Genomic DNA, 15,054 nt, shown 5'->3' with positions numbered 1-15,054 from the left:
CCTTTCGTTTTCCTCTAGGTTACTTGGTTTACATATTTTCTTATCATAAATTCTTTTCACTGGCCTTGCAGGTGAATAATTTTATATCATTCTTTTACAATTTATTGCATTCTCGATTATTAGGGTGGTTTTACGATAGCTGGAATAGTTTTGTCGCCGTAACAGACAACACATTTTTTGGTCATATTTTTAGTAGGAATGATAATCACTCGAAGTTTTTTGCATTAATCTACATAGGGTTACGTGTTATAACAATTTTCAAATATTTATCGTTCTATTTCTCAGTTCTTATATATAAATGACCGAAAATGTGCTGTGTATTACGCTGACTTTTTACCGCGTAACAGACAGCACATTTTCGGAATTTACATAATATTAATTGGGAGGCAGAGCAATAAATAATTAGAAAGCGTTATCACACGTAACCTTTTGAAGACTAAAGCGAAAAAATTCGAGTGATTATCATTTCTACTAAAAATATGACCGAAAAATGTGTTGTCTGTCACGGCGACAAAACTATTCCAGTTATCGGCCAAATCACCCATTAACGACTGCGTAATCGGCTAAACGGTTCAAATTCTTGTGTTCTTGCTGTGGTCTTGTTTACCGCGAGCTCATCTTGTTGAACTTGTATGCATATATGAACATATGGACCACATTTTGCAATAAGGAACCACTTTTTCTGGCTCATTTTAGAAACAACATATGTGCCATTGGTTCCCCTATGCAGAAAGGTGTTTTTATGGAGGAGCCAGATATAGTGGTTCCTTATTGCAAAATGTAGTCCATATATGCCGTGTATGGACACTGCAAATTGTATGATCTTCTATTTCACACATCTGTTTCCCGCAATTTCAACGAACAATCTGCATAATTTCCGTGCAGCATTATCAGGGTGTCTAGTTTTTTTTCATTTTGGGAAATCCTGATTTTTTGACTGCTAAATCCTGTTTCAGAATTTTTCCAATGATCCAATCCTGATTTTTAGTAGAGAAAAATTAAAATTTCTCCATGAGCCTATGCGAAAGCAGTCCGATCGGACGGCCGACTTTTCTCAAATCCTGATTTTACGATCGATTTTTTCTAAAATCCTGATGGACCTCAAATCCTGATAATATCGGGATAGTCGGGAAAATCCTGATGCTAGACACCCTGATTATTTTTCGAGGAGAAAGAATGTAATCAATGTAGGGGGGGAAAAAAGAGCCAAACAATTGGTCCTCAGTTTTAATATTTGAATTTCAAATTTCAATAGTGGTGAACAACGCAAGTAGTCGTGATAATTGATAATAACTGACTAAAATTAGGTATAACAAAGACAAGAAAAATAACACTGTTAAAAATAACAACTATCGAATATACATGAAATGCCTAAAAGTGATTTTCAAATTGAATCATCAATACCTATAGCATGTACATTTTGGAGTCATAATTAAAGTTAAGTAATTCTAATTAAAGGTACATTTGTGAACTATATTTGAAGAGGACCTAGTAAAAGGAAGTACTGGGATAAGAGAATCTGGGAAATGGTATTATTCCAAACTTTTACTCACTGCAATTGCACTTTCTTCTAATTCCTTCCTCAGGGTGTCTACTAAAACAGGCAGGCCGAAAATCAGTACTTTTACAGTACTTTGCAGTACATTCCGAAGAAATTCAGTACCTCCTTAACAGAAAAATTCGGTACTTTTTCCGGACCACCATTTGACGATTTTCGATAAATTTCAAAAATTTGAATTTGTCGCTCGAATTGCGAAAAAAATAACAAAAATTCCGGACCTTCTCGCGGAATTTTCGCACTTTATCAGTACTTCCGGACGGCCCCTTAAAAAACCAGTGCAATTTCTGGACTTTCCGGAAATTCCGGACCTGTAGACACCCTGACTTCATAAGTCTACTATCTAGTTTCTTTTGAACAGAAAAAGAGAGAAAAAAATAGGATCTCTGTGAAGAATTTTCAATTGGTAGCCGTGCCTCGTAATTGGCGTTTTTATCACTCAATCAGGATATCACAGGAGAAAAAGTTTCCGAAATCTAGGAAATTTACAAAAAAAAAAAACTGATTCACCATTCCAAGAAAATCGGAAATCTACGATACCAAATGAAAACACTACCATTCTTCTCTCTTTGAGGCTGGTCTCAATTTTTCATTTGTATGGTATTTATAAAATCGCTGCACATCCAAGCAGATCTAATAAATGTCCATTATCACTCATGCAGAAAATATTTTATGAATTTCACCTCGAAAAAATTCTTGCAGTCTTTCTACAATTAGAACTGAAAGATTTTGAAACTTTGTAAGATAGTGACATCGCGGTACTCTCAAGAGCTGGACCAGTCAAAAAGAAAATTGATATATTTTATTAAGAGGTGGAACTAAACATTTTGTATGGTTACTGTTTCGAACTCAACGTGTTGACTTGCAGTACCTACAAAAGTTCATAATCTGTAGTGATACATACATATTGATTTACCTACATGTAAAGTGACTAAATCTGTAATACGAAATGATCAAATCGGTTCATTAAACAATCTGAGAGATACTTTTTAATGCTCAGTAAATTATAAGACTCTTCAGTATCAAACATATTCATATTTTTGCTTCTGATCTATTTGTATTCCATTCATAAGAAAACGCGCAATATCCGGTTTTAAAATACAATAGCGGCATAAAAAATATTTATAATACAAATACATTTTACAGAATTGACGTAGGGTATTTTTTTCAAATGGAAAAAATGCATCACGTATATGATTTGCAAAATATTCATATGTTACTGCGAATGAATGTAAACACTCAGTGTACAATGCCTTACAAGGCATATTCGCTTGGATGGAATTACTAAAAGAAAGTTTGAAAAATGTGCACACGCTCCAAGGAAGGCTCATATCTTTTGCCGGATTTGTTTTATCATACTCATGCTAAGATCAAGTTAAGAAAATTTCGCAGAGGATACTTTACAAAAACTATGATTTATTGTACAAACACAACCACTGAACTTCCAACCGTTTTGCAGTGCTTTTTGACAAGTTTTAGTTGCATATAGAAAGTATGCGTATAATAAACAATATGATTATGTTCAAACTGAGATCAGCTTTTTCGGACTTTTACCTATTGGCTTCATGAATTGAGAAAAAAATCTGGGAAGAGCACAAAAATTCCTTATCAGTACCGCTGGAACGCTAAAACGTTTTCGGAGGGGTAAAAGTTTTTCAGTGAGGGCAATTTGATTGAATGGGGGCAAAATCGGGATTCAGAAAATCCCAAAAACGCTCTAAAATGATCAAAATTTCCCCTCGAGAGATCAAATTTAAAATACCGGGGTAGGGAAGCAATCGCTTTGCGATAAATCGATTGTTATGCCATTTAAAGCGATGGGAAAGGATCGATAAACCGGGTGTTTGCAACGAGCATTTTGATAATCGAGTCTTTACCGTAGCTTCAAATGAGAAAAAAATCGATAATTATCGATCATACACGCCTCGCCTTTGTGCTCTCCCCAAATGAAGCCTTTTGATCAAGATACATGTTTTGCATAGTGGCAATTTTTGAAAGTTGGCAACACTCGTTTTCCTCCCTTTAAATGTATGTAAAACAATCGATTCATAGAGAGGCAGCTTGCTCCCCTAAAATCGATATTTTCAATGGATTTAAATGGAGGAAAAAAGCGTTGCCAACTTTCGTGAATTGCAACTAGTTTCGCGACCATTCCTATCGACTTCTTTCGTATACCACAGAGCGTTGATTCTGTAGACTTCCTCTCGTGAGCGGAGAAAACGGGTGGTGGAAATGTACACATAATCGAGTTTCTCTCGTGAGGAGCGGGAGCTAATCTAATTAGTTCTTTGTAGTAGTACGTGGGTGTAATTAGGAGCAAAGGTGATCACAAGAAGTTCGGCCGGCAAATGCAGCAAAAAGATCCTACGTTCCGGTACAGAGAGTTTCTCCTCTTCTTCTTTCGGTCTTTTTGTTGCCCGTTCTCCGCTATTAAAGCTTCTGCTCGCTCTGAAACAGTTCGGAAATTCTTTTTTTAGTAAAAATAAAATAAAAGAGAGAAAATATTACTCTCTTTTTCCCAATTGCATCCGTGATCACGATACGTTGTGCTTTGATCGGAGGATGTATCGCAATTTTATCGACTACTAGCGACCCGTACGTGCTTCGCACGTATGAAACATACAATCAGAGAAAACAGAATTCATCACACAATAATCAATAATCAGTAGGCGACATGAATCGTTGCGATGTATTATACGACATTATAATGCGGCATTACTATTATAATGCATTACATTGAATTATGGGCATTATAAATCATTATCACCACGTGGGAATGAAATGTTGCAGAATGAATTGAAAAGCATGTTGGCAAAATTTATTTCAAAAATAGTATAACATGTAGGTACATAACATAAAGGTAATACAAATTAAATGATTAGAGCGTGTAAATTTTATTACATTATAGGTATATTATAATCATTTTTGTCATTGTCGGAAATTTTGATAGTTTGAAATTTGATTGTTTGAAAGGACCCCGCACGGTTCTTATGGAAAATGGCCCTCTGTCAAATGCGTTGAAACTTCAGTATGTTGTGCAGCATGTCATCGTGAACAAAAGTTCCTATAGGCCAAACAAGATCCCATGTGCGGTTTTCGAGATATTCGCCGTTTTATGTGCGTAACCGGAGGTTTCGCGCGCTCCCGCCGGAGCCATACCATTGTGCGGCGCCGCTCGTGCCCTTCCCTCCCAGTCACTCTCCGCTGCCCCGCCGCCCATACCTCGGCTCCTCTATCGCTCCAACTACGACGCTCACGAGGCTGCGCCCATCATTACCGGACCGCGCCCGCACGCCGTCTTCTTACGCGGCCTCTTCTTCGGCCATGTCGCCTCTTTTTCTCATCGATCCTTTCTCTAAGTCTTCAGAAACGTTTAAGAAGTCCATTTTTACTAAACATGATGATGCTAGTATCACAAATAATACAAAAAGAGAGGAAAAACAAATGATTATCCATGCGAAAGTACGTAGGAGGGTTGGAATGCCTAAGAGACGTTAAATAAAACGAACTTTTTTTTTATTTTCTTCCCTCTTCCTTTCTTTCTTTTTGTTCTTCATTTTTCTCATGTGGAAGCAGTGAAAGTAACTTCTGTCGGAAGATGATGTTGATGTTTTTTCTTTTTTTTTTTTCTTTCAATAATGACGTGGCGGAGGTTCAGGGTAAATAGTCGGCTGACGATGCCCAAGTAGGAATTAAGTTTGCTTTAGTCTTGACTTAGCTGAACCGCACCAATGGAGGAGGAGAGAGGGATCATTAATAACTGAACTCAAGGAAGAGAGATGTCCATTTAGGCGTAAATGGTCACATCTTAAGTCGCTCCAACTTGCAGCACCACCTTATCAGCCATCTTATTATCTGCTGATCGTATCCTCTAATCAGATCGTACATCCAAGACGAACTCCATAGAGATGATGAAAAAGAGTTGCTGGTCGACCGTAACATTCATGCGCGTACGGGGCCTTTTGTCAGCTAAGTCAAGACTAAAGCAAACTTAATTCCTACTTGGGCATCGTCAGCCGACTAATTACCCTCAACCTCCGCCACGTCATTATTGAAAGAAAAAAAAAAAAAGAAAAAACATCAACATCATCTTCCGACAGAAGTTACTTTCACTGCTTCCACATGAGAAAAATGAAGAAAAAAAAGAAAGAAAGGAAGAGGGAAGAAAATAAAAAAAAAGTTCGTTTTATTTAACGTCTCTTAGGCATTCCAACCCTCCTACGTACTTTCGCATGGATTATCATTTGTTTTTCCTCTCTTTTTGTATTATTTGTGATACTAGCATCATCATGTTTAGTAAAAATGGACTTCTTAAACGTTTCTGAAGACTTAGAGAAAGGATCGATGAGAAAAAGAGGCGACATGGCCGAAGAAGAGGCCGCGTAAGAAGACGGCGTGCGGGCGCGGTCCGGTAATGATGGGCGCAGCCTCGTGAGCGTCGTAGTTGGAGCGATAGAGGAGCCGAGGTATGGGCGGCGGGGCAGCGGAGAGTGACTGGGAGGGAAGGGCACGAGCGGCGCCGCACAATGGTATGGCTCCGGCGGGAGCGCGCGAAACCTCCGGTTACGCACATAAAACGGCGAATATCTCGAAAACCGCACATGGGATCTTGTTTGGCCTATAGGAACTTTTGTTCACGATGACATGCTGCACAACATACTGAAGTTTCAACGCATTTGACAGAGGGCCATTTTCCATAAGAACCGTGCGGGGTCCTTTGATAGTTGATAGTTTGATAGTTGAAAATGTTGGCACTTTATTTAGTTAAGGTGATTCGTAGAAATAGTTACTCCAAAAAATCATGTTAAAGCAGAGAAGTACGGCAATGACGTAAGGACGTTTTCATTGCCATACTGCAAGGAAAAATTTCCGTCCGCAATCCGAGCAATTCCAAAAGGAAAAAAACATATATATAAAAAAAGAATGATCACATAGAAACATTCACATACAAATCCATCCCTACCGAATATGTGAATGGCTTCGACATCATCTTGAGATACTATTCGGAAATCTTCAAATTTCAGACGAATCAGCTTCATACAAAACAAATATCAAAAAACGAATTTAGAAAATTGGTGCCCTCCGGTCTGAAATCACTTTATAGACCATTGAAAAGCCCTATGCAAAATGTCAACTTTAAAATCGAATTTTTAGGGGTCCCGCCCGCATTGGCCCTAAACATTAACGTGAATATTCCATGAGAATTTGCCAGAAATTGTTCAACAATGATTTTCTTGGCGGGGTGTGACAATATTATTGATTTTCTTTTTTAAAATAAGGGCGTTAAAGTTGGTTTGAGTTAAAAAGATTCCTGCTTGGCACGAAAGGCTAGGGTTGACAGAAAATCCTTCGGCGCGTGGGGAGTGCGGCGAGTCTGCAGAAAGGAAACCTCGATGTTCCCGACTGAGCACCAAACAGTTGGCGATGGAAATTCGCAGGATGGAAATTTCATATGAATAACGTAAAAATAAAATGACAAAAAAAACATATGTGAGCAGTTGCGGAATTTCCCGTTTCCACACGATGTACACGAACAGAACTCTCCGACCGCTGAGAAAGATCCGGCAACACCGCAACACTCGAACAATCGGGACGGTAGCCGTAGAAACGCTCGTTCCGTATACAACAAAAGGGCGACCGAGCTCCGGTCGTCGTTTCAGAGTAGACCATCAGAGTAGCCGCGACGCCTACGCGGAGGGACTCGCGGCGCCCCCCCCCCCCCCCCCCCCCCGCCAAAGCCGGCCGAAGGCCAGCTCCGCCGAACGCGCAACGAATGAAGGGACCGCACGGCAAAAACGCGGCCCCGATCGACCGACGAGGAGGGCGCAGAAACGAATTTCCCAGAAACGTTCGAAGGGCACCAGCGCCTCCCCGGATCGCCGGATCACGATACCCGCCCTTATCGGACGTCGGCACCGTAGGACCCGTCCGCCGACGGAACCACGAGCCCGGGGGACGAACGGGGAGGTACGAAGTGACCGTTACAAGGAATCGACCGACGAAACGGTCCGAGGGGCACCGCGCCCACCCCGGGAGTTCGGGGTCGAAAATTCAGCGGGGACGGGACGCCGGCCGGCCGGGGGCCCCCGCTGACCGAAACCCCAGGCCGCGGGCCGAACGTGACGGGAGCGGTGGCGGTTTTTCCGAAAACGGTCGCGGGGCCCCAGCGCCCCTCCCGGGTCGCCGGATCCGAAATCCGACCTTATCGGACGTCGGCACAGTAGGACCCGTCCGCAGACGGAACCCCGAGCCCGGGGGACGAACGGGGAGGTACGAAGTGACCGTTACAAGGAATCGGCCGACGGAACGGTCCGAGGGGCACCGCGCCCCCCGGAAGCGCAAAAAAACGAAACGGCCGGAGGGACAAGGAGCCGATAGCCGGGACGCGACCGCACGTCGAAGCGCGACCGGAAAGACGCGCGCCAGGCCGAGGGACGGGCGAAAAACGGAACCACCCCCGGGGCCCGTAGCAACCCCCCTGGGGGTGGGAACGGGAAAACCCGCGGGGAGAACGGAGACCCGGCCGCGAGGGGTCCGCCGAACGAACATCAAGGGCGCGGGACGCGCTGGGACGGCGTGGCGGGGACCGATGTTCAGAGGGTCGCGGGGTAAATCGTATAACTTTATATAAGAGAGATTGTTGGGATATGATCGAATGAAAAATTGCGATTTGATCGAATAAAAATTGCGATATGATCGAATAAAGAATTGCGATATGATCGAATGAAAAATTGCGATTTGATCGAATAAAAATTGCGATATGATCGAATAAAAAATTGCGATATGATCGAATGAAAAATTGCGAAATGACCGAATACAAAATTGCGATTTCATCGCTAAAATTTGCAATAAAATCGCAATTTTATCGACGGCGATTCAATGCAACAGTATCTAACAAAGAATTGTGACATTGAGATAAAATTTAGATTTTATCGAACACGATTTTATAGGGATAAAAGTGCGACAAGATTGAGGATAATCGCTCAGATGCGGATGATCTTAGCGATTTTATCACTACAAATTTGTAGGAAATCGGAACTTAATCTCAAAATATCGCAATTTTTCCGTTGAAAATTGCTACTTAAGTAAAGCTTTCAACATCAATCAATATACAATTCAGCAGATCAGCTAAAAATAATACGATCTGTCCAAACAGCAATTTTTTCCTTTGAATAGTAACCGGGATATCGCGCTTTGAAAAATTCGGTTTATGACGTCATCTACCGCGATTATGCAGACCATGAGCTCTACCATCTTGGATTCGTCAGATACTCGTTTGCACCGGTTGCTCAATGTGAAACTCAAATGAAAGCAAGATGGAAGAAACCAGAGGCGTCACTGCTATGGTGAACGACGTCACAAACCGAATATTTCAAAGCGCGATAGTTCGGTTAATATTGAACAAAGTTTGAACAATTCTTGTTGTTTTCAGGTAATCTGCAAGAATCAAGTATCAAAACTCGATTTTGTGACCAGCGCAACAGACTCATCGTTGATGTATTGCCATTGGCGGATCCAGCAAATTGGCAACGTTGTTTTTCTCCATTTAAACCTATGGAAACGTATCGATTCTAAGAGGGACCAGATGCTCCCAAGAATCGATTATTTAACATGGGTTGAAATGGAGGAAATCCGGTGTTGCCAAATTGCTGGATCCGCCCATGTGTATTGCTGAACAAGGTATTGTAACCATGATGCCTATACCATTCCGCTTCGAGATGCTGGTTTTTTGGTCCAGTGTTCATCATCTCAGCCTCCCCGAGCAGAAGTGCCGCGCGGAACATTTTAGAATCAATGAAAAGGCAATTTTGTCAACTGCAGGTCTCTCCGGAGGAGCGTAAACAAGATTGAAGGAGGGTGATTGAACGGAAAGGCATTTAGTGACCCGAAGACCGTCTTGGGGGAACCAAGGGTGAATAATTTATCTACACGTTTTCTCGGTGTTTTTCTTGCCTCCTCTCTCACCTCATCAACTGCACTTTGTTCCAGTTTCGGGCCTCGTGAAATCTCCGGGCGTTTTGTAAAGCTTCCCGAATTCGACTCGGAATAATTCAGGAGCTACACTTATACCGCTGAAAATACGGGTGGGAAGAAGGTTCTCAAATCCTGAGTATTGATCCCTTGAATAATTTACGCAGGAAACCAATTTGCCAGAAGCAGGGTTACCACAACATTTGGGAAATGAAATTCCCTGAAATTTCCCTGATTTCCCTGACACATTTGAGTGAAATTCCCTGACAATTGAAGATAAGCCATAAGGCCAAAATGACATAATTTGAAATAGTTTTCAGGTAGACTTGTTGTTCTAAACGTCAAATGCATTAGTACATTTGATCAAAAGCCTCTTTCTTCGTTTATACAAAACAGAGCGGTCAAAAAGCGATTCCATTGATTTTCCTCAACAATTTCCGTATTAAAACAATCCTTAAAATGTAAAATAAGACGAAATTAAAAAAAAAAAAAAAAATTCCGATTTCAGTTATCAATTTTATGCCTGACTTCGGCTCAAGGTCGCTACACTGTATGCGACGTAGATAAAAACCTATTTTTCCTCTATGTGTTGTGCAATTTCTAGGCAGAACAGTATATGTATAACTGCACTGTTTCGCTATCAAAATCAGTCTATCACACTACTCGGATTGGAGAAGCAGGGACTTTTTCTCTAAAATATATACTGTGTCTGACATGAACGGAATGACTTCGCTGAAATACCAGCATGACAGCGAGCTTTTCAAGCCTTGAGACAATTTTCCTTCGTGGGTGGAGGGAGGGGAGGGACGGCAAAGTAATTTGCGTAACTCTTGACCTGCATTTCGATTCGAGAGAGTCTCTCCCGATTTCGATTAATCGAACAACCAGGAACAGTGCTTTTGCAGCCTTTATTTCAGCTTTCAAAATGAATCACTAAATACAAAAAGGGCACATGTCCAGAAAACCAAATTGTTCAGGAGACACAAAAAGCTGTTTATTTCGTGGTAGATATTTTTTAAACATAACGACTTTTCAAAAAATATCTACCACGAAATAAACAGTTTTTTGTGTCTCCTGAACAATTTGGTTTTCTGGACATGTGCCCTTTTTGTATTTAGTGATTTGAATATAAACGGTAGTATGATCATTCTCTAATAATTGCTCCGGAGATCAATATGTCGGCTGTTTCAAAATTCACCACCGAATGCTGAAAATTTCAGATAAATCGATCGCACTCAAAATGAATTACGTCGAAGATGTAGCTCCCTTCACGTTCGCCCAATTCGATTCATACAGATGGAGATACTTATTTTTCGATTTTCCCCACCGCATCGCATAGATCAGTAACGGTTCTTGAAAATTGGCGACACTGCTTTTCCTCACGGAGAAAAAAACCTTGTGCGTGGGACCCGAAGTTTAGGTCATATGGATCTCTGAAGTTTTCCGATTGAGCATCTGAACACTTTAGGTCTAGCTGTCAAGGTTCGGATCACACATCTGAAACTTCAGTTCTTACATCTGAAGTACTTCAGATGTGAGAACCGAAGTTTTTCGGATGTGAGAACCGAAGTTTTTCGGATGTGAAAACCGAAGTACTTCAGATGTAAGAACTGAAGTTTCAGATGTGTGATCCAAACCTCAGCAGCTGGACCTAAGGTGTTCAGATGCTCAATCCGAAAACTTCAGAGATCCATATGACCTAAACTTCGGGTCCCACGCACGAAGTTTTTTTCTCCGTGGTCCATTTAGACGTGTGTCAAAGAATCGATTCTTGGTGAGGCGGCTCACTTCACCTGAAATCGATACTTTTAATGGATTTAAATGGAAGACCAATAGTTTCAATGGATTTGAATGGATTTAAATGGAAAATCGATAGTTTTAATGGATTTAAATGGAAGAAAAATAGTGTTGCCAACTTGGAAAATCGCTAGGTACTGGCACCGATACACCGACGCGGAGAGCAACAGCTTCTCAAAAACACTAGCCTGGCGGTGAGCTTTTGGAGCCCCTAGACAATTTTTCTGTAGAGGCGCAGGAGAGGAGGCGGCAAAGTAATTTGTGCATCTCTTGACCTGCATTTCGACTGGGGCGAGTGTCGCTCGCGGTGACGGACTGTCGCACGGTGGGACGATGTAGCAAGTTAGCAACACTGTTTTCCTCAATTTAAATCCATTAAAAATATCGATTTTCGGTAAGGCAAACTGGCTGACTATGAATCGATTGTTTTACATACGTTTAAATGGAGGAAAAAAAGTGTTGCCAACTTTCAGAAATCGCCACTGGGACGAGCGATTGAATGAGATTGAACATGACATTTTTTCCCTAAAACCGCAAATTTTGTTGTTGATCCTATCACATTATAAATTTCAAGGGGTAATTTTTAATGGACATTTTGTATGAGAACACACTTGACACACGTAAGTGACACACTTCTACGTTTCGTATTAATAGAGGTAAAATCTATTAATGTTCCCACCAGTGGCGAGGCATGAATGATCGATAATCGATACCTCCCCATTTGAAGCTATGGTGAAGAGTCGATTATTATAAGGTGTTTGTTGCGTGCACCCAGTCTATCGATTCTCTTCCATAGTTTTAAATGACCGATTAATCGATATGTCGCAAAGCATGCCACGCCCCTGGTCCATACTCTTCTCATACACGTACTTTGCTTTGCTAAGGAAGAACGCCGGATGAACCTTCAGGCGTTGCCAAAATTTCTTTGATAAAAAACGAATTTCCTGGTGAACTCATGAATATTTTTCTTCAAATTTTTCGGATGATTTTGCTCGCAATCTCTTCTGAAGTTCCTGAAAATATCAAGTAAAACTAGTCCTGATTTCCCTCTAAAAATATACTTCATAGAAAGAAATTTGGCAACTCTTGAATGTTCATACGGCGTGATTCCTCAGCACGGCAGTACTCTAGTTCGACCTCTCCCATCAAATCGTACCACTGTGCGGCGAAGGGAAATTTTACAGCGACAAGTTGAGCATGGGCTCAAGCACCCCGTCCACGCGACGTCATTATTTTTTCATTTGTCTCCAGCCGAAATAACAATCGTCGACGAGTGCATTCCCTCAGGTTGTCCACGATGACGCACGGAAAATTTAATCTGTCACTGCCACGGCCACGGCCGGCGCTCGCCCAGCGGCGATTTTCCAAGTTGGCAACACTGTTTTTCCTCCGTTGAAATCCATTAAAAATATCGATTTTAGGTAAGGCAAGCTGGCTCACCAAGAATCGATTGTTTTACATTCATGTAAATGGAGGAAAAACACTGTTGCCAACTTACAAAATATGGAAATATTCACGTTTAACTTCGGAACATTCTATGTAATGATCATGAAAAAATCTGCATATTAACAAATTGAAATACGTGCTTTTCCATTTTCACCGTCGGGTCGCACCGATCAGTCGTGATTCTTGAAAGTTGGCAATACTGTTTTTCCTCTATTTAAATTCATTAAAAATATCGATTTTAGGTGAGGCATGCTGGCTCATCATGAATCGAGTGTTTTACATTCATTTAAATGGAGTAAAAACAGTGCTGCCAACTTTCAAAAATCCCCACTGCGTTTGTCGAGGGGCCAACCGAAGGTTCCTCCCATCCTGCCAGCGGATCCAGGATTGCAACTTTAGCCCAAGGCTTGCCATAACTGAATGAGATTGAATAACAATGAGGTCGTGAGCATATAGAGAGTTTTGAGAAAATAAGCTTCCAACCAAAGTGGAAAACGTAACTTCAACGCTATATCATTTTGCCTTCAATATTTAGTGTAGGCAACACGAGCTCTCACGTGATCGAATAGTGGTATCATCATGAAATGACAAGAAACCCGTAGCTTAGGAATCCTGGCATGAGTCAGATGAGGGCTGCATTAAATATTATTTTTAAAACGGCGACTACAACGATCATGGAAGGTGAGAGGGAGATGGTGAAGAAGAAGAGGAAGAAGAATAACAAGAAAAAGAATAAGAGGAAGAGGGAGAATAAGAAGAAAAAAAGAAGAAAAAGAAGAAGAAGAAGAAGAAGAAGAAGAAGAAGAAGAAGAAAAAAGAAAAAAAGAATAAGAGGAAGAGGGAGAATAAGAAGGAAAAGAAGAAAAGAAGAAAAAGAGGAACAATAATAAGAAGAAAAAGAAGAAGAAAAGGGAGAGAAATAAAAAGAAGAAGGAGGAAGAGGAGGAGAAGGAGAGAAAGAAAAAGAATACAAAGGTAAAACGAATTAAGAAGAAGACGTTACTTATCCCTCCTTTTTTCTGTTATTCTTTCTTTTGTTATTTTCCTTCCTCCTATTTCTCTTCACCATTTTCTTCCTCTTCTTCTTCTCCCTCTTCTCTTCCTTTGTCGTCGTCTTTTTTCCTCTTCTTTCGTTTCCTCTCCCGATTGCGTCTTCACACATACGCCTGACACATGTTCGGATTCCTACGATCTGAGTCTGACAGACTAGGTCAAGCGAATGGACACTTGGATGGAGTGGGAAATTAATGTGTACTCAGCTTTAGTGCAAGAGTCTTTTAGCGCTGGGCAAAATCGATGTATTTAAACTTTTTGAAATTTGGTGGACTATTTTGGAAAAATGAAAATTTCAGCCTCTTATGGATTGCATTTTGCAAAAAGGTTCAAAGACCATTTCAATGTAGCTAGGATTGTGCAACTTATATCCCTCGTAATAAAATTACTGTAACCTTGCAATAAATAAATTTACCATGTTAATTTTCGGATTGAATTTACGGTGTATTGGGAGTAAAGATACAACTTGTTTAGATAATCAATTTATATTTTCAAGGTAAACAAAGTTGCACAATCTTAGCGACATTGGAATGCTTATGGTTCCTTTTTGCAAAATGCAATCCATCAATCAAACTTAATATTAATGATTGATATATCTAGAGACTGGAATTTGCATTTGCCCAAAAGAGTCCACCGAATGTTAGAAAGTTTAAATATATCGATGTGATATACTTCAGTAACGAAGGCTGAACTTCTCGGCTGATTTTAGGTGGAGGACAGGTACTAACCGATCGAGCTGTCTTGTTGCGGGATAAATTCCTGCATCTCGGACACTATCCTGCTCAGTTCTTGGGTATCTTTTGCTATACTATGAATTTCTTCTTGATTGAAATCAGGTGCTATGGTTTTGCAGAGTAAAATCTGACTAATCACATTGCCTAGATTGGACGGACCAGCACGGTTTTCTGTAACAGAGAAAACATAAAAACTGTCAGAATGAGAGCAAATGTTTACAAATGTTAACTGTAAGTTCAGATGAAGGCATCAATATGTGGATTGTCATGTACAAATGGTACACAACAATACATTTTCATTTTACGAACTATTCATTGCCTGTATAAGTGATGTAAAATGAAAACGGTTGTATTGAACAGCATGAAGATTCACAGCACGAAAATTTTCGAGTCATTTTGCATAACCGACTGTTTGAAGGCGTTTTAAACCGCGGGGATACTGGACTTGATCCTCGTGTGCTTAGAATGCGGAACACAGCTTGTGTACCGAATTCT

The 15,054-nt window shown here is 40.7% G+C and overlaps 1 protein-coding gene across 3 annotated transcripts in view; it reads right to left on the bottom strand.

Annotated features, from left to right (window-relative positions):
- Positions 1 to 1,192: 1,192 nt before the first annotated feature.
- dcma (decima) overlaps positions 1,193 to 15,054 on the bottom strand; it is a 331,402-nt gene continuing 317,540 nt past the window's right edge. For all 3 annotated transcript variants that reach the window (XM_072303213.1, XM_072303212.1, XM_072303214.1), the window contains exons 6-7: positions 14,554 to 14,730; positions 1,193 to 4,006 (exon numbers count right to left, since the gene is read on the bottom strand). In XM_072303213.1, coding sequence (XP_072159314.1) covers positions 3,885 to 4,006; positions 14,554 to 14,730 — 299 coding nt within the window. In that variant the 3' untranslated portion in view covers positions 1,193 to 3,884. The remainder of the gene's footprint in view (positions 4,007 to 14,553; positions 14,731 to 15,054) is intronic.

Source organism: Bemisia tabaci, chromosome 8 (genome assembly GCF_918797505.1).
Source record: "Bemisia tabaci chromosome 8, PGI_BMITA_v3".
NCBI lineage: Eukaryota > Metazoa > Arthropoda > Insecta > Hemiptera > Aleyrodidae > Bemisia > Bemisia tabaci.
Note: the sequence above shows the minus strand (reverse complement) of the source record. Positions and strands in the feature narration are given on the sequence as shown.